The sequence below is a fragment of the Elgaria multicarinata genome, chromosome 9 (genome assembly GCF_023053635.1).
Source record: "Elgaria multicarinata webbii isolate HBS135686 ecotype San Diego chromosome 9, rElgMul1.1.pri, whole genome shotgun sequence".
NCBI classification, from domain to species: domain Eukaryota; kingdom Metazoa; phylum Chordata; class Lepidosauria; order Squamata; family Anguidae; genus Elgaria; species Elgaria multicarinata.
Window position 1 is genome coordinate 37,218,361 of NC_086179.1, and position 26,849 is coordinate 37,245,209.

The 26,849-nt window shown below is 37.9% G+C and overlaps 1 protein-coding gene across 1 annotated transcript in view; it reads left to right on the top strand.

Moving 5' to 3' along the window:
- EP300 (E1A binding protein p300) overlaps positions 1-26,849 on the top strand; it is an 83,749-nt gene that overhangs the window by 23,885 nt on the left and 33,015 nt on the right. The window contains exons 3-8 of the mRNA XM_063133586.1: positions 13,972-14,148; positions 17,866-18,127; positions 19,011-19,124; positions 21,151-21,387; positions 23,022-23,115; positions 23,893-24,030. Of these exons, the coding sequence (XP_062989656.1) occupies positions 13,972-14,148; positions 17,866-18,127; positions 19,011-19,124; positions 21,151-21,387; positions 23,022-23,115; positions 23,893-24,030 (1,022 nt within the window). The remainder of the gene's footprint in view (positions 1-13,971; positions 14,149-17,865; positions 18,128-19,010; positions 19,125-21,150; positions 21,388-23,021; positions 23,116-23,892; positions 24,031-26,849) is intronic.

Sequence of the window (26,849 nt, forward strand, 5' to 3'; positions counted from 1 at the left end):
CTCTTTACTCTCTCCCACCTCCTCTGCTGTTGCAATTTGTGACATTTCTGGGGGAGGAGACCTTCATGCCCGGCATCCAGGATACTGAGAGTTGAGAGGGAAGTAGGTTTGCTACTGGTGACCATATTTGACTTTGATGGTAGATTGTTTATGAACCAGAAGTGAGACTGAACTTCACATTGGAAATGACAAGGGTAGGCAGAGAAGGAAAAGCTTATCCTGTAGCACCCTTTACCCTATTTCTTAGACCCTTGTGTGGAGGAGCTGAATTTGAGAATATTTTTCTCCTTTCAGATGCAGAAGATAATGAGGATATTACAAGAGATTAGTGCCCCCTTGTTTAGGTTGTTTTCCTGCTCTTTAATTGCATCATGGTATCATCAGGTAGCAAATGATCTCTGTGTTGCTGGAGAGGAGACTCCATCACTTAGGAGCAGACAACCCCTGACTACCGCTGCAGTCATAACTGCTGTTTAAATGGTTTTGTCTTGTTTTTTTAAAAAATGTTTGTATATTGTGGTTTTAAATATATAAATTTTGGAAATCAAAGTATAGTCCAATTAAAAAACAAGAAGGATTTCATAAATAGATGTGAATGACATTGTTTAACATATAGATAATAACTTTTGGGGGGGTCACTGTTTAAAATTGTGTAACTCAAATCATGTGAGCAGAAGTACTTTCCACAAAGGCAAAGCCACCAGTACTTTTGTAAGTTAACATTTTTATAACATTTATTTTGATTATAGTTCTGATGAAAACCTAATCAAATATTCCTTTGGAACTGGGACTAATCTTAACCTTACTAAATTCAATTTTGGATACAACTATAACCTTAAGAACAGGTGAAAAGATGGTGATCAACTGCTCTCTTCAGCTAAGAAGGAAAAGAAGCAGCAATATACTTCTGAAGTAGAGACTTCGTTTGAGCATTTGAACAATTGGCACTTGAGCAAGCTACTGTAGTTTTCTACCTTGTGGCCCTTAAGTGTTCATCTTAGAGAGTAGTTCTAGCCACTTGTTATAGATGCTGGCTGAGGGGGATTTGAGGAGTGCGGCGGGGGAGGTAAGCCCGGTTTCCTGGTTGTGGGGTGGGGGAAGCACTGCTAGTCGGGCAGGTGTGTGGGAGGAGGCCCTGTGGGGCTGGTCGCCATTGCTTTATACACGATAGGCAGCCTTCATTTGGACTCTCCGCCTGCCCTGTCCAGGGATCTTGAGGCAAGTCGCGTTTAAGCAAAGGAAGCCCCACACCGCCCCAGAGCCAAATCCATGGGCCCCGGAGGTCGAGGCAGGGATGCTTTAGGGTGGATTCCTGCATTGAGCAGGGGGTTGGACTTGATGGCCTTGTAGGACCCTTCCAACTCTGCTATTCTATGATTCTATGAATATATAATTTGTATTTGTCAAACCTGGACTATTGAATTTTGCTACAACACAAAAGATAAGATAGAAAGGAGACTGGATCTAGCCTAGTTGTTTGAACCTGGGAAGAGTTGTGTCCCTGCTTAATTGCATGGTGATTTTTTAAGTGAAGTGCTTAGGATAAATTGTAGGTAACAGACACCATCTTAGAAGGGACATTGCTTCTTTCTCTACAAGAGAGAATGCCTCTTTTTAAGATAGCACTTGCTACAGCACAGGCACAAACGATCTTCTAAACTGAATGCACTTTTTCTTAAAATATTTTATTAATATGCAAATGTATAAAGATTTACAGCATGATACTATGCATTTTACTCATACAGTCCTGCTGAACAAAGTAGGACTGTTTCTAAGTGTGTATAAGATTGCAGTCTTAATTGATTGGTTAAACACCGCAAGATTAATCAACTATGATTTCTTTAATTGAGTGATAGTCTTCATATAATCCCACTTTAAATATATGAAGTGCAATTTAATGAGCAATTCACATTTGATTATAATATAATCTTCAGATTCTGAAATTTACTCCAAGTTGGATAATTGGAGAAGTAGAGAAATATGTGTATCAATGTAATGCTTAATGTAACCTGTGGATGCAATTTGGCTTTGCTGGTGTTTGATTTAGCAGAAAGAGGATTTCTTGTTTTTAGCTGCATGTATATCTTGCTTTGGATTTAAACTTTATTCTTTGTGTATGTTCTTAAGCTAGATGAAGCGGGGAACCTGAAATGGAGGCTGAGACTCCAGAGAATATTCTGGAGAGCTCACTTTTTTAAAATTTTAGGTGGAGTTGGTACAAATTGACAGCAGAGGCGTTTGATCTATGTTTCTCTCCAACCATCTGCCCTCAACAACCCACATCCAAGTCTAGAAAAGTAGGAAGGAAGCAGGTATTATTATTATTATTATTATTTATTTATTTATATAGCACCATCAATGTACATGGTGCTGTACAGAGTAAAACAGTAAATAGCAAGACCCTGCCGCATAGGCTTACAATCTAATAAAATCATAGTAAAACAATAAGGAGGGGAAGAGAATGCAAACAGGTACAGGGTAGGGTAAGCAGGCACAGGGTAGGGAAAAACTAACAGTAGAAAGTAACAGTAGAAGTCTGCACAACATCAAGTTTTAAAAGCTTTAGGAAAAAGAAAAGTTTTTAGTTGAGCTTTAAAAGCTGTGGTTGAACTTGTAGTTCTCAAATGTTCTGGAAGAGCGTTCCAGGCGTAAGGGGCAGCAGACGAAAATGGACGAAGCCGAGCAAGGGAAGTAGAGGCCCTTGGGCAGGCGAGAAACATGGCATCAGAGGAGCGAAGAGCACGAGCGGGGCAATAGTGTGAGATGAGAGAGGAGAGATAGGAAGGAGCTAGCTTAGCTGTAATATGTACAAGTTCTGCCTACAGAGAACATGATTTTCACATGAACATTGTACAAAGGCATAATACTTTTACTTTATAAATACTTTCTAATCCTGCCTTTGGGATAGGTACAGAACAATGAAGTGGGTTTTCCAGAAAAAAAATGTTTTGGAAATTTTTCTGATTCCCTAAATATGTCATTTGATTTAGCATGTTAAAGAACACCATGTTAATTTTACATACTATAGAGATATTTCAATCATTTTTGCAAAAGTATTTGAAGTTTGACTATGAAAAATAAATGAATAAACATTCTACCATGCATGGTGGACCTGCAAAAAATCAAAAAATTTCTGGATACAAATCCATTCTGTAATCCAAAAAATCCAAAAAATTAATATCCAATTGAAACCGGAATACTTCCTTTTGGGATTTATGGATGAGCAGATGAAAAAGAATCATGGGACTATATTCCTATATATGATGACAGCTGCAAGATTACTACAGTATTTCTTCGATTGTAAGACGCACACTAATTTCAGTACCACCAACAGAAAAAAAAAACGTAAGACACACCCGCGATTCTAAGACGCACCCCATTTTTAGAGATGCTTATATGAGGGGAAAAGTGCATCTTAGAATTGAAGAAATAGGGTATATGCACAAAGATGGAAGGGCAAAATAGTGCCCACAATAGAGGAATGGCTACTGAAGATGTTTGAACTAGCAGAGATGGCAAAACTCATGGCAATAATGAGAGAAAAATCAACTTTAAGATTTATAACAGAATGGGAACCTTTTGTAAATTTTATGAAGGGATAAGAAAAAGATGACTTGTATATCTGTGGATTCAACCAATAATGTAGGAAATGTTAAGAGAAAAATTAGAGATTTGGATTTGACAGTGATAGAGTAAGAAAAATAATAATAACATTGTTACATATTTTTGCTGAGGGGAATATTGGAAGAACATTTTATTTTTGTGTTTTTTGTTTGTTCATTTTTGTTTTGTTTTTTGTTCTGTAATGTTTTTTATTTATTGGTGTTTGAAAATAATAAAAAGATTAAACCCGAAAAATAAATGAATAAAGCACACCTAATGTTTAAATTTTGTATTGTAGTCAAACCACTTTGAAGCTTTACTTGGAAATTATTTTCATTTGAATGTTTGTAACTAATTTCAGATATGAATACTCAATGGCCCACACATTGTAATTTAACTTTAAATCATGAAAGTACTATTAAGTGTGCAATCCTATGCATGTTTAGACAGGGAAAAGTCCTACACCTCTCAACATTTCCCAGGTAGCATTGCTGGGAGTTGTAGACTTTTTCTGCCCAAACATGGATAGGATTGCACCCTAAGCTACTAATTTTATCAAGGCAACAAAATTAATTAATGAGGCTAGTCACCTGAAGTGCATTAATTACAACTTTTGCATGTCCACATTTAATTGATATTGTATCCATTCATCATGATGATAATTAACTATATGAAACAATGCACTTTAAGATATTGAAAAATATAGCAGTGGAACACAAACATAACTGACGCAAAATGGAGGGTAATTAGGTGGGAATGATGTGTTTCGAGTTAACTGATGACAGTTTGGAATGTGCTTTAATTTTAAATTACTACTACTGACCAGGGTTTCAGCCTTTTTAAAGAAGAGCTGTGTTTCCATCCATTTGTATAGAGGCATGTTCTGATTATTATAATTGAGGAATCATTGTAATGTGCTTTACCTTTTTGGTGCCTTTGGAATATACTTCTGTACTCTTACATTGTAGCAATAATGATATTGTTTCTTCAAGAGTAGCTAAGAGCTGTGGTTTAGGAGGTAGGTGGCAGATCATTTTTTTACATGAGCTAGAGTAAATGTCCTTGATGGGTACATATTCCCAACTTATGGAGCTCAAGTAGAATGGAGTAGCAACAGTGAAAGGTCAGTCAGGTAGATTCAGATAATTGTGATGAACTTGGGGCCATAGCTCAGTGACAAAGCAGATGCTTTCCCTGCAAAAAGCCCCAGGTTCAATCTCTGCCATTTCCAGGTAGGGGTGGAACAGATTGAAGCTCTGGAAACCTACTTTCAATCAGTGTAGATAATACTGTGCTAGATGGACCTATGGGTGATTCGGTATTTATTTATTTATTACATTTCTATACCGCCCAATAGCCGGAGCCCTTCATTAAAGCAGCTTCCTATGTTTGTTTGCTTTCCATTAGCTACATATTGTGGTGTCCTGAAATCAGGATTCAAATGTCATACCTATGATGGCATTGCCATTTCTTGCATTGTTCCTGGGCGTCAGATTCATGATCACAAGACATGAAGCATGTGCTGTTTATATGAACTCAGAGTAAGGTCTTCACATACTAGTATGAAGCCCACACTGCTATCGGCACTGATAGTCTTGCTCCATCCCTGCTTTTTCACCCCTCAGTCCCCTCACCACAGATGGGCTGATGAATAAAAATGTAATAAATAAATAATCAAATATGGCTCATGCACATATGGCTCATTCCCATATGAGCAAAATTGGTCTGGTAGATCCTAAGTAATAAGCCTTACATTACCTCACTCTTATATAGAATCCTGATCCATTGCTTTACATATTGGCATCTTCTAACAGCTGCTTATAGTTTCAGTATATTTTATTTTTAAATGAATTTGATAAACTAAAATTTTAGCTTTGCATTTGTAAGCCTACTTAAACTGATTCAAATGTTATAACCTTATTTGTCTGGTGAGAAGCTGCTTTGTCTTCAAAATTTTGCTTGACTGACGTTTAGCTCATCTGTTCTTCAAACAGGTATAACTTGCAGATTTTGCAATGGGAGTAAAATCAGTTTGTGCTTTGTTTTAACGCACCTTCTGCAGGTTGAATTTAACAGAGGTGAGAAGAAAATAAACATATTCTTCTGGCAACAAGAGCTTCCATATATAGAGATTTTTAAAATCTGTGTATTTAAAGGATCAATTTGCTGCCCTGTGTGTGTAAATGAGAGACCCTCCACCACCCAAAAGTGAATCACTGCTCTTGTGTAATGTTTAATCTGTGAATGTGAATCATTGTCAGTTACTTTAATGCTTGTATGCTTCTTTATAGGAGTGGCTCATTTGCAAGTTACTTTTAGCAGTGGTTGATAAACATTATGATTTTAGTTTAATAGGGCCTTTATTCAGGCTTCAACAATAACCAAGTTTTTAATACCATGTAAGAGAGCCAGTGCATCTAATTCTTGTCTTCACATTCTATCTGTGTCACACCTGTGGCAGTGAAAACTCTTACAATGGTTGAACTGGTGTGATGTAATGGATAGTTCCTGGGTATTCCAACTGCAAAGTTTACAGGATTATTATTATTATTATTATTATTATTATTATTATTATTATTATTATTGAGAATCTGACAGTTTTGCTGGGATTAAAACCTAGCTACACAAAACTGTTCCTTTTGGTAATCTAGGATTGGGGTGATAACCTGGGGGTTAGGAAAGCTAAATGCCTTTAGTTATTGTTAAGTTTGTTATATCTACACATACTATAACCTCAAACTAAGACTGATAGAAGGTTCATTTTCCCTGAAGAATTATTAGAGGATTAGTCTTAAACAGTGGTGCTGAGGTTAATAACTAGTGAATCTGTCCTTAGTATTCTAAGAGGACTTCCTAGCTTTACATTAATGAACACTCTGCAGTGTTCTTGCATAGACTATTCTCTGTGCATTGTTTGGAAGCAGCATTGTCATGTTGTGTTAATGATCAGACTGCAATGGGCAGATTAGTAAATCTAATTAAATTGGTGCAGATTCTAAACTGCCATTTCATTAAAAAATAAACATATGTTTCTTACATGTGTTACCCTGTATAGGCTAAAAAAAATCATTTTGAAAGGTTCTAAACTTGGAATTATAAACATTTAAACAGCAAGTATCTGAAGGAGACAAAGATCTGGTTTCTCATAAACTAGTCCATTGTTTTAACAAGCTTGAGTTATTTTGTCCTTAAATATACAACTAGGCTGTGTGTGTAATAGTAATTTCTATTGAATTAACAGGTGATAATTTTTGATGAACTATGTTTTAGTTTTCAGTTAATTTTTAAACAAAATGTTGGAGGAAATCTTTTAAAAATATTGAGTTGTATCCAACTTGAGCACGGGTGAGGAATCTTTCCCTGAGGTTGCATTTCCTTGGGTGAAAGCTGAGGACATGGCACATGCCAATGATGACTTGGCAAAAGCCAACTCCACACATTCATTCTTTCTTACACATGTCTGCCCCTCACCTCCATACACTAAATAAGGCTTTGAAGAAAAAAACGCCCATTGGTACCAATGGGAACTTATTTTCAAAGTGAGGAATGCTTGTGGGGTTGCAGCGGTCAGATGGCCCTGTAGGCTGCAGCATGGGCTGCAAGTTCCTCACTTATGAACTAGAGAATAAAACTAGTAGATATGGGGCCTATGACGCCTGGAAACCAGGATCATAGTTTCATGCAGGGAAGAGCCTTAGCTCAGTGGTAGAGTACATGACTTGCATGTGCACTGTAGAGTGGAAAATTTGGGGCTTAATTCCATGACAGCCCATGAAGATGGTTGCACCTATGAACCTGACATACAGTTGATCTTTATAAGAGTGGAGGAATATAGCCTTCTGTTATGCAAGGGTTGTGACCTTTATTTGGCGTATTTTTGTACTTTAGGTTATCGACTTGGGGCCCAATCACACATCAAGAAAATATGGTCTTAGAACAATATATAAAATCCTAATGTTTCTCTCTAGTAAGTCTTAACTGTGGCCCAGGGATTATTGGTAATTCACAGTGTGCTTTCACATGGTCTGTTAGATCACAAATAGAAGAGAATGCTGGAGGTTTTTCCCAGACCATATAGTAACAAATACTGGCTTAAAACAATTGTGGAGTCTGTACTGCATGTTCAGTGTAAAGAAAAGTCTAGGCTTACAAATGTATTAGTGAAGCAGAGTATGTACAGATCTTGCAATGTGTCTCTCCTATCTGACAGAACATCCATTTTCTTCTTCACCATGGGTGTACAGTAAGATTGCATTGGAGTGCAGGGGGAGTTGAAATTAGAGTTTTCATGTGGCTATTACTTCAGCAGCTAGGTAGTGTGGAAAGGAAGAGTAAGCAAGAGCAGCTTGTAATAATAAGGGGTTTAAGGATTATTTGTTTATCTAATGAGATCTGTTGCCCTTAATACTAAAGCAGGGGTAGGCAACCTGGTGCCCTCCAGATGTTTTGGACTGCAACTCCCATAATCCCTGACAATTGGCCATGCTGGTTGGGCCTGATGGGAGTTGCAGTCCAGATCATCTGGAGGGCACCAGGTTGTCTATCCTTAATGTATATTGATACTATGGAGTAACTAATGGTATAATAAAGCATTGGAACATCTAGGACATTTTAAGCATGTTACAGTAGCATATAGGATGGGTACTTCCACTTTAACTATCTAGGCTTGTCCAGTCAGTGATACTAGTTACTAATTATGCTAGTGACTGACCCTCTGTAGCAGGATTAAATATGATTCCAAGGGTTGCATTCAAAGCTGAGTTGACAGCCCCTTTGCCTGCTTGCTATTAGAATCATTCTGCTTGTGAACAAGGTTGTTTGAGTCTCATCCATTTAACAAATAATGGCCAAATATAAATGCTGTAATTGACTAGAACTTTCACAAATTTTGTTAACTACCACAGAACAAGTTTAGACTGACTACATTAATATTTGCTATGAAACAATGAAATCAAAATTTAAATAATTATAAATGTAATAATGTTAAGCAAATATCAGATGGTGAGACAGTTCTTCCAGTCTTTTCTCCTGGAACCACAAGAATAGCCCAAGTTAGTATATTTTAAAAAATGAGATGGGAAAATGTATATAATCTATAAAACACAAAAGAGTTAATAACAGAAAACACTTTCAGTGCCAAGGATGTGTATAGGGGAACCTGGGTATAGCTGTGCTGGGAGCCTATTGTGCCACCAAACATAATTGATGTTGTGATAAAGGTTGCTTATTCCAGCACAATATAATGTACATTATGGGTAGTGTTGAATGGGATTCTATTGAAGGAGAGTTTTAATTTCTCATGCTTCACTTTGCTACTCAGAGGTCTCTCCCTCAATTTAAAAAGTTCCAACAACAGCAGGGGGAAGATACAGGAGAGGATACATCTTTTCTACCAATCTCTGTGCCCACCCTTTCTCTTCTGTTTCGGTGATTGCGTTTGGATGTCACAATAACCCATGATGGGTTAATTAAGTCATAATGAAAGCAGAGGACATGGGCTGGCTTGAATGAAAAGCCTTTATATTTGTTCTCCAGGTTTAGACATGTGTTAGTTGCCTAGATTTCCATGTTGTACATAAACTAGTTGTAACAAGAATGCTTTCCTGCTATTTGTTTACAACCAAATTGGGAGAGTGTGTTCAGTTAATGCATTAAAAGTTTAAAATGTAAAGCATTTGGGGTGAGGGAAATACAGCCTCAGTAGAACTCTGTTACAAAGACTCAAGCTTGCTATGTTGTGGTGTGTTGATTATAAAATAGTATGAATGTGTGACACTTTCTCTAATATGGGAGAGTTCATGATGGATGCATTCCTGCCATTTACAGTTTTCCTGCTTCGCTACATGGTATGTTTGGGGATATAAACTCAGGCCACAAAGAAGGATGAGCTGGGGATGGATTTGAGCAAATTGCTAGATGCCGAGTCATTAACGTTGCTTCTGTTGTCCACTAGCAACATTGGAGAAAGACTACATTCTTCAGTGATGATGTAACTAAACTGTTATTTTGTCCATACTTCTGAGAGTATGGAGCTAAAGGATTTCTCAGCACCATGTGAAATTACTACTGCTGCTGCTGCTGCTGTGACTACTATACATACTTATTTCTTTCTTTTATTTATCACATTTATATCCTACCTTTTTTTCCTCCAAGGAACTCAACACGGCATACGTAATTCTTCTTTCCATTTTATCCTCACAACAACAACCCTGTGAGATAGGTGAGGCTGAGAGTCTATGACTGGCCCAGAGTCACCCATTGAGCTTCCATGGCCAAGTGGGGACTAGAACCTATATCTCCTGACTCACAGTCCAACACTCTAACTACTGCACCACACTTGCTCTTGGCAGAACTATGCCTGTCTTAAACTTTAAACTAACATTCTAGCAGTGTGATCTTTTTGGCCTCCCTCCTGCTCATACTATATAGTTGTGAATAATGGTGAATGGTTTGTTTATCTCAGGGTAGGCTACCTGGTACCCTCCAGGTGTTTTAGATGGGTGTTGCTCAGACTGTGGGTCAGGACCCACTAGTGTGCATAGAAAGGTGTGAAAGAGGATTTGGTTAGAGAGCAAATATTAAATTTTTCCTAATAATTGTAAAAAACCTTTAAATAAAAAGAAGGAAAGAGGGAAACTGTTGTAGGAGGAAGTTAATGTAAAAGGAACAGGAAGGAAGAATGAAAGAAACTGCCATTTGGTGACAAGGGTGCAAGTTAAGTGTGAAAGAAAACTGGGAGAAGAAATGCCAGGAGATGAGTAAGAAGACTTTTAGAGGCATGTGCAGAAGAAGGAGAAAAACAATGTAAAATAAACAGTTTTTCCAACTTAGGGGTGCGTAACTGTGTTGGTTACATTTGGAATTTTGAGAGTGTCATGGACTCACAAAATGTCTGTGATGGAGGGGCTTGCTCATTCATAAGATGGTTGCTTTGGTGGGCATGGCCTGTCACAAAACACTTGTTTCCCAGAAGGCAAGATCCTAAGTACAAGGCAGAGGTGGGGGTCTGAGCTTTAAAATTCAAAAGCCCATAGGTACCAGGTTCGAAACTCAGACTTAGAGCTTCTGGATCATCAGCAAATGCCAGCTGATTATGCCAGGCTTTGTCACAATTTTGTGACTAGTGGGCCGCAGTAATTTTCAGTTCTCTCAAATGAGCCCTGAGGGTAGAAAATTTGAGAACCTCTGTTTAGACTATAACTCCCATAATCCCTGATGGGAGTCTTAGTCCAAATCATCTGGAGGGCATCAGGGGCAGAATCCAATTGGGTGCTTATGCCCCTGCCAATTTTTTCACAACTCACCATTTAGCTAGCAGGACTCACTGTTCAGGCAAGGGAGATTTAGCGCTTCTTAGGGGAAGCCACAAAACAAGGGAAACTCTCATTTTTGGAAGGGGGGCAGCAGAGCTCCCTTATGTGAGATACACCAACCTAAGTCCTGCCAGAAATGAGTATTTCTGCTTGTTTCAGGTTGCCTCAGGAGCGCTAAATTGCTATTGTGCAAGCGGTGGGTCCCACTTATGGAAGGGAATTGGCACTGTGGAAAAGAATCAACAGGGTGGAAGAGAATCAGCAGGGCCAAAAGCACCCTGTTGGATTCTGCCACAGCTTGCCTATCTAATGATAGTAGGTACTATGGAGCAACAGGTAATGGTATAATAAAGCATTGGAATGTGTAGGACATTTTCAGCATGTTCCACAGTGCCAATAGTATATAGGTTGGGCTCTGTCTGGTTAGTGACACTGGTTACCAATTATGCTAGTGTCTAGCTACTTCGAGTTGTAATTGGGGCAAACCTGTGGCTTAGACAACTTAAAAACTTGTGCTTGCTTTCACTGGATGTGATATTTCCATGTAAAATACATTGTGGCTAATGGACCTTTCTCACAATTTCCAGTGTAGTTTTTTGGGGGGTATTTAAGAAATTTGTTAGCTAAATAGTATTAAATAATGTTTCCCACTCTTGCAGATAAGATTTTATTTTTTAAAAAAAGAAGGTTTTTAATTGTAAGTATAGTAAGTATCTTTTAAAATAGCCTTGTCTTACAGAAAAGCTGTATTTTTAATATTAAACATGTTGAAACAAAGCATACACTTAGTAAAACCATGGTTTCTGTCCAACATCATAGGTTATATAGAAAATAAGTTTTTTTTTTTATGTAGAGAAAGAACTATGGGGAACTACCTACTTCTTCAGCTTGGAGCTGGAGAGAGGAGCTGGGGATTTTTCTTCACTTCATGTGGAGACACAGCTACAGCCAAAAATTGGGGACTCCTCCAGGTCATGTGTTTTACATTAAGGGGCAAATAGTCTGCAAGTCCAACCATCTCATGGAATAATTTCAGTAACAGCCCTAGTTTCTGGAAAGCCTGGGTGATTGGGTTTTAAGTGAATACCTTTGCCTAGATGATGATGATGATGATGATTACTACAATGATAACAACAACAAATGTATTCAGATCAAGAAAAAGGCTTAAAATTGAAAGACATGACATAAGTAAAAAGGGATGAAGGTGAAAAAAAAGGAAACTCAGGCAACAGTTTTATTTAAATAGATAATGTTGTTTTTATATTGTCTAAATGTTTCTGATTTTTTTTAAATTTTGTATACTTTTTAATGTTTACTGTTTTTAACTGTTGTAAACCGCCCAGAGAGCTTCGGTATATAAATGTAATAAATAATTAAATAAATAAGTTGCTAATCCTTACAATGACCAGCTTGGATAGGAACAGTTCAGGAAGGGGAGATGCCAAATGTTAGCTAGTCTCTCAGCCAAGCTTAGGGGAGGGGCCCAATACTTTCTCAGATGTACAGAGAGACACTTCCTTTAAAGAAAGGACTTGTAGATGTATTTTATTTTCGACAACAGTGATCATTTCATTTTCATTTTTCATTTATTGCATTTTTATACCGCCCAATAGCCAAAGCTCTCTGGGCGGTTTACAAAAATTAAAACTACAACAATATTTAACAATAAACAATATCACAAGTTAGTATCTTACTTAAACATTGTAACCTGTGAAAGCTTATGTGTAAAATAGTTTTGAAGGTTCTACTTCACTCCTGGCTTGTATATTTCCTTTTAGTTGTAAATTGATATGTCTTAATACTTTATAAAACCATTTAGTATGCATTTTAAGATATTCAAAAATACTAGATTGGCTTATTAGTGAACCCTCTTTGTCATTGACAGCCCCTTGTCTTGCTTCCCCAAGTTTCTTTTCTGGGATGTGCTGAAGGCTTCAAAGAGAGGCAGAGATGTCTTTCATTTGCAATGTGGTTTTGAGGAGACAAGAAGCAAAAGGAATCATTCCCGCCATTTCTTCCCTTCTACAAATTACTGCACAAATAAGGAATCCCCACTTGCACAGAGGTTTGGGGAAGAGAAGGAAAAATAGGAATTACTTGCATATGCTGGAGTGCTTTGGAGAGAGACAGTTACCTTTTTCTTCTGCAGCAGTTTGGGGAAGGGAAGAAATGGCACAAGAGTTTCTTATTGCTTTTTGTGTTTTCCAAGTTGCAACACAAAGTTATTGAGAGTCTTCTTTGCCAGGGGGCCAGGGTTACTTGCAGCTGGTGAGTGGACTTAAACACTCATGCCTTTTTGTATAGGCTGTATATAGGCTGTATATAGGTATAATCTAAATGAGTGGTTAAGTGTTTATTTTTTTATGACTTTTAAATTGTTTTGATTAAACAAATCCATTCAGTATACATATTATCCATAAATGTCAGGAGAACTGTTGGTCTACTATGTTATAGCTGATAGTGAGGGGAAAGTCAGTGAATGTAGACAACATTAATCAAGCTAGGTACATAGTTCAAATATATTCTCTATATGTACTCTAGTGTCTGACACAATTATCCTTTAGGCATTGATGCTCCATAAAAAAATTAATTTGTCTATGTATTAAGGCATTACACAGAATCTTCAACTTTATTTATGTCCCATGAACAGAATCTGACTCAATACCCAGATTATAAAACCGAAGATGTTCCTTTGCTTCATGTGCGTTCACTTGTGAAGTCCTGAAATATACAATTATAAGTTTCAATGGAAAATACAATTTGAGATATGGAAAATCATCTCTGAAATAATGCATGCTTCAAGAAGGAAAAATTGTGTAATTGGTATTAGCACTGAATGGTAGCAAACCTCTCTTAATTGTCAATTAGATTGGTATGTAAGTGGGGCTGGGGAGGAAATGGAGACAGAACTCTTAAGAGGATCAGGATTTGTTGATATTGTGGCATGCCAAACTTTCTGTTCCTTGTACTAAAACTGTTATTACCCATTATAAGTTCCATGAAATGAACAACATGAAAATATTCCTAAACTTAATTACAACTTCTTAATTTCTAGATGGGAATGATGAACAACCCCAGTCCTTATGTCCCGCCATACAGCCAAAACACTGGACAACCAATTGGAGCCAGTGGGCTTGGTCCCCAGTTGCAGAATAAACCGGTATTACCTAACAGCTTACCCCAATTTCCAATGGACAAGAAACCAGTGCCTGGTCCAGTAATGCCTAACATGGTAGGTAGCAATTTCTGTATCAAATTCTTCTATACCTCATTTAAGATGCTCCAGTATTTGTTGTTGTAGCTTGCATAATATGCTTTTGTTTGATCCTGTAGGTAGTGAAACATGGCCCCACATATGCACCTGAGCACTCACGGAACAGGCAGTGTAATATGCACACGCTCACAACTGATTTCCCTTCTCCTCCTACCTCCTTTGCAGAGAACATTCTAATGTCACAATTAGAGATGTAAAATTTCCAGAAACTTTGAAGCCATAGAATTCCCCCCCCCTCATTCTTGCCCCCACCCCCAAAATCCAGACATTTTGGGGGAAATTAAAAAATAAGCAACTTTTTTTTTTAGTATTCTTTACATATCTAATTTCACTTTGTTGCTTTAGGACAGCGTTCTCCGACCTGGTGCCTTCCAGATATTTTGGACTTCAGCTCCTATCATCCTTGGGGAGTATGGTCAAGAATGCTGGGCATTGAAGTCTAAAACATCTGGAGAGCATGCAGTTGGGGAAGGGTGCTTTAGAAACAGAAAACAGTCGTTATGTTCCTAATGTTATATTATGTATGACTTGGTGTGCTCATAAAATTATGATTCTATTTAAAAATTTAAAAGGAAACTCAGTAAATTTGTCATTATTATCTAAATAAACTCTACTTTTACATTTAATATACCAAACACAATAATTTTATGAGCAAACCAAGTCATACATAATATATTTTATGTTCCTAGTTTATATTTGACCAAATGGAACTTCAGCAAGTGATCCCTGAAACACCTGAATCATCCAAGAAGAACAAGAGGCAGAGGAAGACTGGTGTACAGCACCTCTTCCTGTTTGTAAGGAAGTTTAGGGAAATTCCTAAACCTTTTCCTATTTGTGAGGTGGAACTTAGGTGGAAATTTGATCCGAAGGAACAGCTATTAAGATTTTATTTAGCTGGGAAAGACTCAGTTTAGGTATTATAAACAACCATATTTAATTTAAGAACCTTTAATAGCTATTATTTGAAGAGTATAATTTTATTCATTTTTGTAAATAATTTATTCTAAACATCTTATTTCTTGTTCCTTTTGAAGGGTTGTCTATAGTAGTAGTGTCAGTCCCATGCCTATATCCTAGGAACCGGCCTATTGAGTTCCTTTTAGGTAGAGAGGATTTATTCTAGTGGCAGCACTTAAAAGGTTTATAGCTGAGGCAGCATTCCCCGATGATGAAGTTTAATTGACAACTTTATTAAAAACGGTGGCAGAGAGTTTTATAGACCCACGCCTCAAAGTTAATTTTAAAAAAGAAACATAGGTGGGATAACCAACATGCATCTAGTGACAGTGGTGAAATTATCTACAGTGTTTATTCACATGAGATTTTTAGATTAGAACTACATTAATTGTCTGCAACAGCATCTAGAACTATTATCTAACTAGAACAAGCCCAGAAAGACAGGACTCTATAGAACAAAACCTATTTTTTTGTGAACCGCCCAGAGAGCTTTGGATATTGGGAGGTATAGAAATGCAATAAATAAACAATAATCTGTCAAGAATGCACATCTTCTATATTATGATATGGTAACTCTACTCACATGTTGGAAAATTGAGTATGACTTGGAGCATCCCTAAATGTCTATCAGATACATTTGATCAATAATTTTAATAAAGGTGGAAGAAATAACTATTTTTGGAATCTTGCAGAGAGGATTTAAAAAAAAAACATTGCCCCCCATGGCTTCATTAATTCCAAACATTTTACAGCTCTAGTTTTTTAAAACAACTTTATTATTACATGGTTCTTAGAAATCATTTTTTGGGGAATAAAAGCTAGATAAAAATATACGAACACTTGCCTTAAATTCTGAAAGAAAATATTTCATGATCCAAAACTATTCAGTGTTTCCAAATTTTTCTGGTTTTTTCCCAGGGCGTCACATCTCTAGTCACAATGGCAACAACTTGTATAAGATTTCAGGTATTCTTCTAGGTATTCAACTATTTTGGTTTTGTCCATTTGTTGGAATATTTTCTTCCTTACGCACTGGCCAAATTCAGACATAATGGGAAACCCATTACAAGAGTGAGTCTTCTTTTACTTATGACCTCCCTTTTTCCATTTGTGTGCATGGAAGGAGAATCGAAAGTTTTCACTTCCGACTTGGGAATCAAAACTGCACTGTTTAGGGCAAGGTGCCTGTTCCTCAAAATGTCTGCTCATTTTCCAGTCTGGCAAGTTTTTCTGGCCCAGATTATGGAAGTTACATTTAAAAGCACAATATCCCTCATCACTTGAGGTCATCTTCAGAGCCCCTTTGGATGCCTCTTCCTTCTGAGGCAAGGTGGTTTGGAAGCAGAAAAGGGGTTCCTTCAGTCGTGGCATCCTGTCTTTGGATCACTCTTTCTAGCGATGCTCATCTTGTACTTAGTTCTGTCCTTTTGACACGAGGCAAAGCCCTTGGCCTTTAAAATACCTAAATTATCCCTGGGCTTTTAAAATACCTGAATTGTTTTTATTTCACTGTTCCTCTGCTTTTATTTCTGCTCTTGTCTGTGTGCCGTTTTGACATGTTTGTCATAATTTATTACAAATGGTTAGTGGCTCTGAGAATAGAAATACTGAAAGGCTGTGGTCTTATATTTTAAACTGACCTGTTTTTATGCTGTTTTTAAACTGACCTCTCCTGCCTTTTTAATATTTATGGTCTTTTGTGGGGGGTTTTATTGTATTGTTCATTTTTATTGTATTTCCGTGTTTTAATTTTGAAGCCGACTTGATGGTCTTCTAGGGTTAAAAGATGGATAGAAATTTTTAAAAAGTCTTAAATGTTGCAGAAGTGTTTCAGTTTGTAGTTCAGTAGCCAACAAGTGTTTATAGCAGTTCTGGTGCTCTTTTTTTAATCACAGGAGAGCATAATTGTGGCACCAGAATAAAAGTAACACATCCTTCATGCATTAATCCCACTAGGTTCTTGTGACAGTGTTCCCACAAATATTTCTGTAGTGTGTTTCAGTGGCTAGCTGTTTATTACACCATTTGAAAAATCCCTCCTTGTGTACTCAGCTAATAGGAGCTTCCTTCTTGCCATAATTCTAGCAGTTCTTATTTATACTTAATAATCATGGATGATCTAAACTGGACACATGTTGAATTGCTTGGAAGTAGCAAGAGCTGGTCACACCTTTATTGCGGTGAGCCTTGCTACTCAAGTCCTGGCATTGTTACTGTCGTGTCATATGAACAAGGTCAATGACTAATGAAATCAAAAAGTGAATAGCCAGGAATTGTAAGCGAGCAACAAGCCATAGTTGTTTGAGAGCAGCAAACTAGGAGCCTGGGTTAAGACATCGCAATGTTACTCATATTTCTGGTTGGTTTTATGTAAAAGGAGGAGCAAAGTGGGAGTGAATGGGCTGCGTGCACTCGCTTACTGCTCATTCATGTCAAGCCAGGATTCCAGGCACAATCACTATGTGTAAATGCAGTCATTGTGAGTTGCCAAGAACCTCCTTACAGCTTTGCTAAAGAATAAGCTTTTTTTTTCTGGACTGGAGCAAACAGCTTGCTAGGTGATCCTAGCTCTGAGAGAGAATTGGTATAGTTGCTTCTTTTACAGGTTTAAGCAAAAAGTTTCGCTAAATGTTCTACATTTTCTACTTTTCCTACATTTTGCTGTCTTCAAGAAATAAGATTTTAATTTGTATTTTACTCTATCTCCTTCTGAAGGGTCAACAGCAGACTCCTCCAGTTCAGCAGACTGGGATGGTGTCAACTGCCCCCCAGGGTATGGGATCAGGAGCACCTACAGCAGACCCAGAAAAACGCAAGCTCATTCAGCAGCAACTTGTTCTCCTTTTACATGCTCACAAATGTCAGCGGCGGGAACAAGCAAATGGTGAGGTACGACAGTGTAACCTCCCTCATTGTCGAACCATGAAGAATGTCCTCAATCACATGACGCACTGCCAGGCTGGAAAATCCTGCCAGGGTAAGTAAACCTCTTGTTTTCTAATGCATCTGTGGTTCTACTCTGTAAAGCAGGGGTGGGCACAAGGTGTATCAGGATCTACTCTTAGATCTCTTGGTGATCTGTAGTATATCGGTAGGGATTTCTGACTCTCAAGTATGCAAAAATAGCAACAGAACTAATCCCCCATTCTAATATATGCTGTGAAATGAAGGAAGTTTAGGGTAATCAGGAGTGTGAAGGGGCTGAGTGCTCTGTTCAGTTCTGGTACTCAAAACACATTTCTGGGTTCTTAGTTATTTAATTCTCAGTGTATGTCTTTTGGTTATACACTTAGAGGCATTGCTGGATCTTGGGGTTCTAGTAAAAATCAAAGTAGATCCCGCATTCTTAAAATCTTTTCTCTCCTGCTGTAGTGAAGGATAAGCCAAGCCTCTCCAGAAACCTTGGCACTCTTACAGTAGGAAGCTAACTGTCTGAAAAGACTGCAGTAAAAGAATGGGTTGCAGTAATTTCTACTCCTTCCAACATTACATATTCAGGATGAGAAATACAGATAAACTTAGCTTTTAGCAATCAACTTGGGTCTCCACTGTGTAAAAGGAACAAGTGATCCGGAATTGGTTTGACCTGTTGCAAAGCCCACAGAAGCCTTGATTTGCATTTGAATGAGATTGGTCTATGGGACATCCTAGTTGATAGCAAAGCAGGACTAGGAAAAGTCTTTCACATTCTAGGAGCCAGCAGGGTTGTCGTTTTTTAAGGTTGCATGCCTATATCCATATTTAAGTTAGAATAATTGTGATTAGTTCCTAGGCATCAGCAGTAGATTTCAATTTGTATTGATAAATCAAAGAAATTTGCAGCTTAAGTTTCACAAAATGGTGTTTTTACCATCTTTTAGTGGCTCATTGTGCATCTTCACGACAAATCATATCACACTGGAAGAATTGTACACGGCATGATTGTCCTGTGTGTCTGCCTCTCAAGAATGCTGGGGACAAAAGAAATCAACAATGTAAGAAGTTCATTTTCATTTTCTTCTTAAGAGTGCGGTCATTAAGAAATTGTGGTTGGTCATTTGGACTAACAAATCAGGGCCTTACAGCTTTGTATCGTCATCCTGTTTCTCCCAATACTATCAAATTAGATGGATGGGAGGGCCTGTGGATCACAGGACCCTATGGGACAGAGGATGCCAAGTGTACCTGGGGCATACATATGTAAACTATGCTTAAACAGTTCCTTGGGCCATTTGCCATGATCTAAAAAAGGGGGGGAGTGAAAAGAAAGAATGTGGAGCTCTTTAAAATTAACAACCCAGAGTTCACAACCCAATAACAGCCCATGATTCTCTTCCTGGGTTGCTTGTGGTTAACAACCTTTAGTTAAAACATAGTCCAGGGCTCTCACGTAATGGCAACCCATGATTCAATAACAACCCATACTCAACCTGTAGGGTGGGTTCACATATCTAGAAAAGCTACCCTGCGAATAAACCACGGTCATTTGTTTGTTTGCAGAACTACTCAGGATACATCCGACAATCAGCCTTGCTATGACTTGTTCTCCGCCTCCTTCCCCCTCTGTCATCTAGCCAGCTCTGGCACATAGCCCAGGCAACTTTGCAGCTAAAAAAAAACTTGTCTCCCACTCTGATCACTACCCATTTTGGATCCGTGGAAAGTGTGTGTAGTGGGGGAGTTAATAGCTCCCCCTCTATGGAGTAGGTGGAGACTTGGGGAAGTGTTGAAAAGGTGAAGGACACTGAGAAATGTCATTCCAAAACTTAAAAGCTAGAGGGTCACTTTGCCAAGGGGGAGGTATTGTCCATCCCCCCTTTTGGTGCACTTGTTCCTTTGGCTTTCCCCCCTCCTTTCTCTTACTATTATTTCTCCCCCAGTCCTTTGCAACTGTGTACAAATTAACAGATATGCAACCTCCTTTTGTCAATTTTCTTGTATCTTACCTACTCCACTTCACAGCTGAAACATACAAGGGAATGTAACAGACAAGACTATTTATTTATTTATTTATTTAATTATTTATTGCATTTCTATACCGCCCAATAGCCGGAGCTCTCTAGGCGGTTCACAAAAATTAAAACCATTCAAAGTATAAAACAACAGTATAAAACCATAATATAAATTACAACATAAAAGCTCAACCAGATCAAAACAGCAGCAATGCAGTGCATATTGGATAGCTGTAAGTGTGCTTTTGCAAAAGATCCACAACAATAATAATATAAAAATCGCATCTCTACTTGCAATTTTTTGAGGCACCAATAAATAAAAATGCTTGGTAACGAGTGGCAGTCCTTCCAAAGTGCCATTTCAGCATCAGTAGAAGGGCAGTCACTAGTGAGATTGTGAAATGCAATCAACACATGCTTTTTTGCTGCTCTTGATGAGCTACTCTGTAGCGTATTGCCACAACCCACGATAAAAATGGTCTCCTAGGTTCAGATGGCACGACAACCCATTGTGGGCATTAACAACCCTACAACAAGCCATGGGTTCTTAGTGTGACTTGTTTCTGGGGGGAAACAAACAAACCACCCGGTAGAAAATGTTCCAGGACTGGTCAGCATAACAACTCAACATGGCTGGCTGCCCCGTAGCAGGTTAATATGTCATACGAACCCAGTCATAGTTTGGGTTGATGTTACATGTGAATCAGGCCATACAAACACTCTGTGCGTTACATTGGCTGGCTTTTAAATTTTTACCAGTTGTGATCGAAGCACCCTGTTGACTGTCTAATGCAGCAAAATGTCTCCATCACAAAGGGTTTTAAAAGAGTATCGTGTCCCAACAACTTGTCTGTTTCTTCCTTATAGTCAGTGTTTTCTGAGAACTTTTCATTTAAATGGATATTATCTGACTTTGTTTGTATTTTATGCTTTTTATGGTTTTAGATTTTGTATATTTCTTTTTAATGTTCACTGTTTTTAACTTTTGTAAACCGCCCAGAGAGCTTCGGCTATGGGGCAGTATATAAATGATAATCCTAATCATCATCTTTGTTTGATTTTCTTCTAGCATTACTAGGTGGTGCTGCAGTAGGACTTGGAAATTCTGGTTCTGTAGGAGTGGGACAGCAGACAACACCCAACATAAATGTTAATAATCAGATTGACCCCAGCTCTATTGAGAGGGCTTATGCAGCTCTCGGACTGACATATCAAGGGAACCAGATGCAGACACAGACTCAGGCTCAAGTGAAGAGCCAGCAACAAGGACAGTCACCACAGGGACTTCGCCCCATGAATCCCACGAGTAAGTTCATAACATCCTTTAAAACCATGTATTCTTGGACTTTGGTAAAGTTGCAAAATTATGCTTTTTGGAGTGAAAGAATGAAAGTGGTAAAAGCAAATTCTTCTTCGTTGTCTCTGTGGATCACACATATTGGCTCTGCGCATGTGCGGGGGCCCATTCAGAACCTTCTATAGAGTAATTTTTGGCAGCAACCGTCCCCCACCATCCCAGTAAGTGGGTTCAAACCTGCTCCCTCAGTTCTCTTTTGATCGCTGCTGTGGCAGCCTCATAGATAATCTTCTAATAAAATGCTGCCTAGCTATTATTATTTACTGTCCCATAAATTAGGGCTCCCAGTCTTAATTATCTTGTTGTTACTAAATACTCTTAAAAAATAAAAGTGTATGGAAAAAGCCTCTGCATATACATTTCAGGCTAGATATGATCAATTTTGAATAATACCTTTGAGAAGATAATTCCTTGTTTAAAATTTGCTAATGAAACCAGTTCATTTTTTGGGACATACGTATATCAAGCTTTCTGATGTTTATGCCTTACACAATATTTTTTGCTGTTTAATTGATAAGCAAAAACTTTAGTACACATCTGGCCTGTTCATTACTCAAATAACTCTTTGGACTAAATAGTAGGGTTTAATTTAGCCTCTTCTGCTGCTGCTGCTTGATTATCATCTTCATCTTCGCAAACCAGCCGAGCCATCTTGATAACTTTTTTATGCCACTTATCCAGAAGTCATTGGGGCTGTTTGCATGTAATGACAACATGGATTTAAATACAGGTTGTTGTGTAGCATGATGTGTGAACCCAGACTGCTGAGTTGTTTAGGAGCTAAATAATCCAGCAGTTTAATCCAGCAACAAGCCATGAGTCACCCAGTGGTCCAGAATTGCACGTCATGCTACACAACCTATGAAGGAGATGATTGTGGGTTGTGCTGTAAAGCGGAAGAGGTGGGTGCAATGCAGGTAGTGTGCCCGTTTGTGCGCAGCAACCCATTGGTTTTTATGAGTAAACCATGTCAACATTCTCAAGGTTCCGTTGTATTCTGTCATAACTACAAAATGGAACTGAGGGTAGCCTTATAGAGAGGGCTTAGGTCTGGACTCAGTAATATACATTATGTTCTAAGGAATGGGGGATATAGTTTAACCTTATCTAGGACGCAGTTAAAGAAACAATATCTGCCTATGCCCTGAAGTTCGTCCAACTTATTTTTACCTCATGTGAATAAATTGCTGTTACATATCTCAGTGCCCATGGTCATGATAGGCATTTTCTCTAGTAATGCTAATAATTCTGTTAAAAATGTTGCAAAAACTAAATGTACACTTAAAGCCAAATAATGGTAATGGTATGGGCTTGGTTGTTACAGAGAAGAAATTTGAAATGTGCAAAAAATGCACCATTAAAAACACGCTGGTTGTCTTCTTTGGGTACTAATTTTGTGTGGAGCTGTCTTCTTAAGTTGCAATGACTAAATTATGGAAGTAGTGGAATGAAGTCATAATGAAGCAGAGCTCATAAAACCAATTAAAACTGAAGGAGTGCTATGGCCACATTAGGGCTCTTATAACCTAGAGGAAAGAATCTATAGTCAAGCATATTTTTTACTGATTTCCCCCTATGTCTAGATGCTAATCCTATGGGAGTGAATGGAGGTGTTGGAGTTCAAGCCCAGAGTCTGCTACCTGAATCAATGTTGCATTCAGCTATGAATTCTCAAAAGTAAGTTTATTTTTGTTTAATTGTATATGAAATGCCTGTTGGAATAATACTTTGAGCAAAGAATTCTCAAAGTTGGCATATAGCACAACAGCATTGAAAAGGTACATGAGGGCATTTTAGAAAAGGATAATAAAGTATACCTTGAGACTTCATCCTTGGATTTAAGATGAGTTGCAGCCACATCTTCAGGACTTCTCAAAAGCAACAGTTGCTGGGGGAAATGTGAGTTCTCCATCTATAAAGTGATTGTCCATGCTAACATGAAAATTGACTTTAGAACTGAACACATTGCAGAGCTAGTTGGGTATGAAATAGGAGTGCACGATCATCTATATCGGCTTAGTGGATGATTTTGGTGAGTGGATGGCATCACCTGGATTGTAGTGTCAGTGATGACTTGCTAATCCTTTGCTCCTAGTCATTTTATAAAATAAGCTAACAGTTACTTCATTACCCTCCCAAAAACAGCCTTTCAGAAGCTTTTAAGAGGATCATGAGTTCAATTTTAGAGGATTGCTTGCAGTGCTCAGGTTTCATTTTAAACGTGATTATATTTAAAAGAAAAACTAACATATAGCTAAAACTGCTTTAAAAAAAAGAGTCAAAAATGGGTTTTTGAAGGGTGATCCAAATAAATTTATCTGGCAATTGCTGAGTAGGAATCTTAACATAGGTAGACTGCATCCATATTCAATAATCTGTGATGACTATATGTACTGCGAGTATCACTCAACTAGGTTTTAAGCTATCTTTGATAAGTTCCCACTCTATTTTCAGTCCTATGATGAATGAAAATGCCAATGTTGCCAGTCTGGGGGCCATGCCAACAGCAACACATCCATCTGGCATTGGAATTCGAAAACCATGGCATGAAGATATTACTCAGGACCTCCGAAATCACCTTGTCCATAAACTGTAAGTATTGATCACCAAATGTTATCCAGACTTCTAGGTAAAAGAACTGAAATGGTGAAAGATATACATACAGCTTCTAAAGAAGAATATCTCTGTTGTATTCCTGCCATGTATGATTGATGTCTGTCGATTTTTATTAGCTCTGTAATGATCAGGTTAATGGTATTTGTCTGTTGGGGAGTTGTGGGAGACTGACCAGGAATCCAGGGCCCAGACCCAGTTGTCAATGAAAGGAGCAAAGGAACCTAGGCCCAAAGATTGTGAGAAACACTTCCAACTTGTTGCCTTGCTAACTCGACCCAATCCAGTGGGTGCAACCCAAACTGTAAAAAGTTGCTGTACTTAACATTCAGATAGGACAGCAAAATTATGAGACCCACATCTAACAGTGTGTGTCATTCATACTATGTTGAACTATCATTTTCTGTGGTCATTAGAAATGAATTTTCCAGTGAATGTTGCCACACCTGGCTTTTCAGCAAGATACAAATGCATCATTTCTAGGGCTAAAAGGAAACTTGGTTCACAGTGTGATTAGTGAATAAGTATATTGAGCATTGTAGCCCTGCCCAGATGAATTATGCTAGGTTACCAGCCATATTTCGTTGAATGACATAAAGGAGGCTGCCACAGAACTTCTCTCAAGTTAACAGAGAACGAGCTAACTTTCTTTAATCAAATGGAGGCTGGGATACATGCCCATATCAAATCAGTTGAGAAAATGTTAAGGAAGAAGAGATTCTAGAATCTCATTTTTGGGGGGTGGACCAGGAGAGCTCTTCATTATTGTGATAGTCTTCCCTGAAAGGTTTTTATTTAATGTTCCTACCCCTTTTCCTCTAAAGAGCTCAAGGCATTGTACAGAGTTCCCTATGCCCACCCTTTACTTCAACAATAAATATGATAGGCAAGCTTTATTGGGACGATAAGTGTTTCAAAGCAGAGTGGATAAAATCCGTTTCTTTAAAAAATAAAATTGGAATTTTCTAGATTTAACTTGTTTAAAATTTAAATCGGGGGGCATTTTTTTTTTTAAAAAAAATCATAAATAAAATACATTTTCCTCTAAATTAAAAAAATAACCTAGTTAAAATTAAATCTCGTAAAAATTCTAAACCTACACTTGCAGTCTCACAAAAATGAAGTTGCCAATCAAACGTGGGAATTAATTTCAGTTTTTCCTCTCATGAAAATGGCACTGCCCAGCCTAACAGCTTTTTCTTATTGAAAGATTTAGGCTTTCAGTTTCTCCGACTGTGGCAAGACACAGACTAGATAGTATTGTTCTGTTCTTGTGTGGTGGTGAAGTTGGACCAAGCAAGGAGTTAAGACAGAAAGACAATATAGCAGGTTAGATAAAACTTGCTGCTTGTAAAAAATCCAAAACAATGGGATACAAGAAATTTACGTTGGATTTTTTTCAGCCTAGTAACTATCAAACTTGCTTTGTCTTATCAGCCATGGACATTTTGTTTTTGTTTGCTACTTCATTGTTTGTGTGCGCAAGACTGGTCCAAGACAAAATGAAGCAGAAAGGAGCAGCATTGGAAAGAAAAAGAGAAGGCAAAATTGTTGCTTGTGCATCTTCATGTATTCTCATACTAAGGCTGCAGTCCTGTAGCCACTTCCCTGGGAGTACATCCCATGGAATTCAGTGGAACTTATTTATGAGGCGACATATATAGGATTGTTCTTTTAACTTTAAGCTGTCATTGGTACTAATCATAAGAAAGAATAAACTTACTTTTGAGAATTCATAACTGAATGCAACATTAGAATATTTTAAAGACATTCTCTGTATAGATAAAAATGGAAAGTATGCAAAATATATTCAGTGAGACAAAAAGATGCATTACAACATTGTTTAGGAAATATACTTTTAGTGGGAAAAGTTTAAGTGGGAAATTTGATTTAAATCAGTGATTTAAATTGATGTCTTTTCTTGACCTGACCAGCCTCAATAAGTACTTCCAATAATGACAGAATCTCTGATGGTGCAGAAGCAGCAGGGCCAAACCTAGATACTAACAAATGTTCTAATTGCAAATACTGCCATTCAACTAAAGCTGGCAAATCATATTTAGCACACAGGATAGAGAACAAGAAGAACTCATAGTCAGCACTCACCAGTTGATCCAAAGTGAAATTCGCTTTATCTATCCATATCCACCACAAAAACATTTTCTTACCAACTTTTAGATATGAATTGCCCCAATTTAGCATGAGAAATGGATCAAAATGTAATTGACAAGACACACAGCACACATTTCCAACAGTAGAAACTGTTGAAAGATGGGTCTTTGCATATAGTTTTTAGAGTACATGCGAATGGAATGAAAAGCAGACTTTTGTTAGGGTCCACTGGGCCTAGAACTAAAACTCTGGATCTGTGGTCTCCTGCCCCTTGGGATTATAGATTAAAAGGGTTAGACGGCTATCATTTCCTTTGAAGCAACAGGACAATTCCATCCATCTGAGCAGCCCAGTAGCTTCTGCTGAGAAAAGCTTTACCTATGCAGCAGTCACTATAGCCTTCTGTGCCTGACTATTGTAGTAGGCTATACTTTACTGGATTCCTCCAAGTTCTTGTTTCTAAGAACTCTCTGTGGGCAAACATCATCATTTTACTGAACACCTGTGCATAAATAAGACAACTGGTGTGGTCTAAATTTGCAAGCTTTCAGTAAATTTAGTGAGTTGATTTTTTACCTCTTTGGCCAACATAGCTATAGAATTCCCAGTCTATGAATGTTTTTCGCCTTTAGCAGAAGTTAATGAGAATGTATGAAAAAGAAAATATACAAAAAAAAAAACACCTT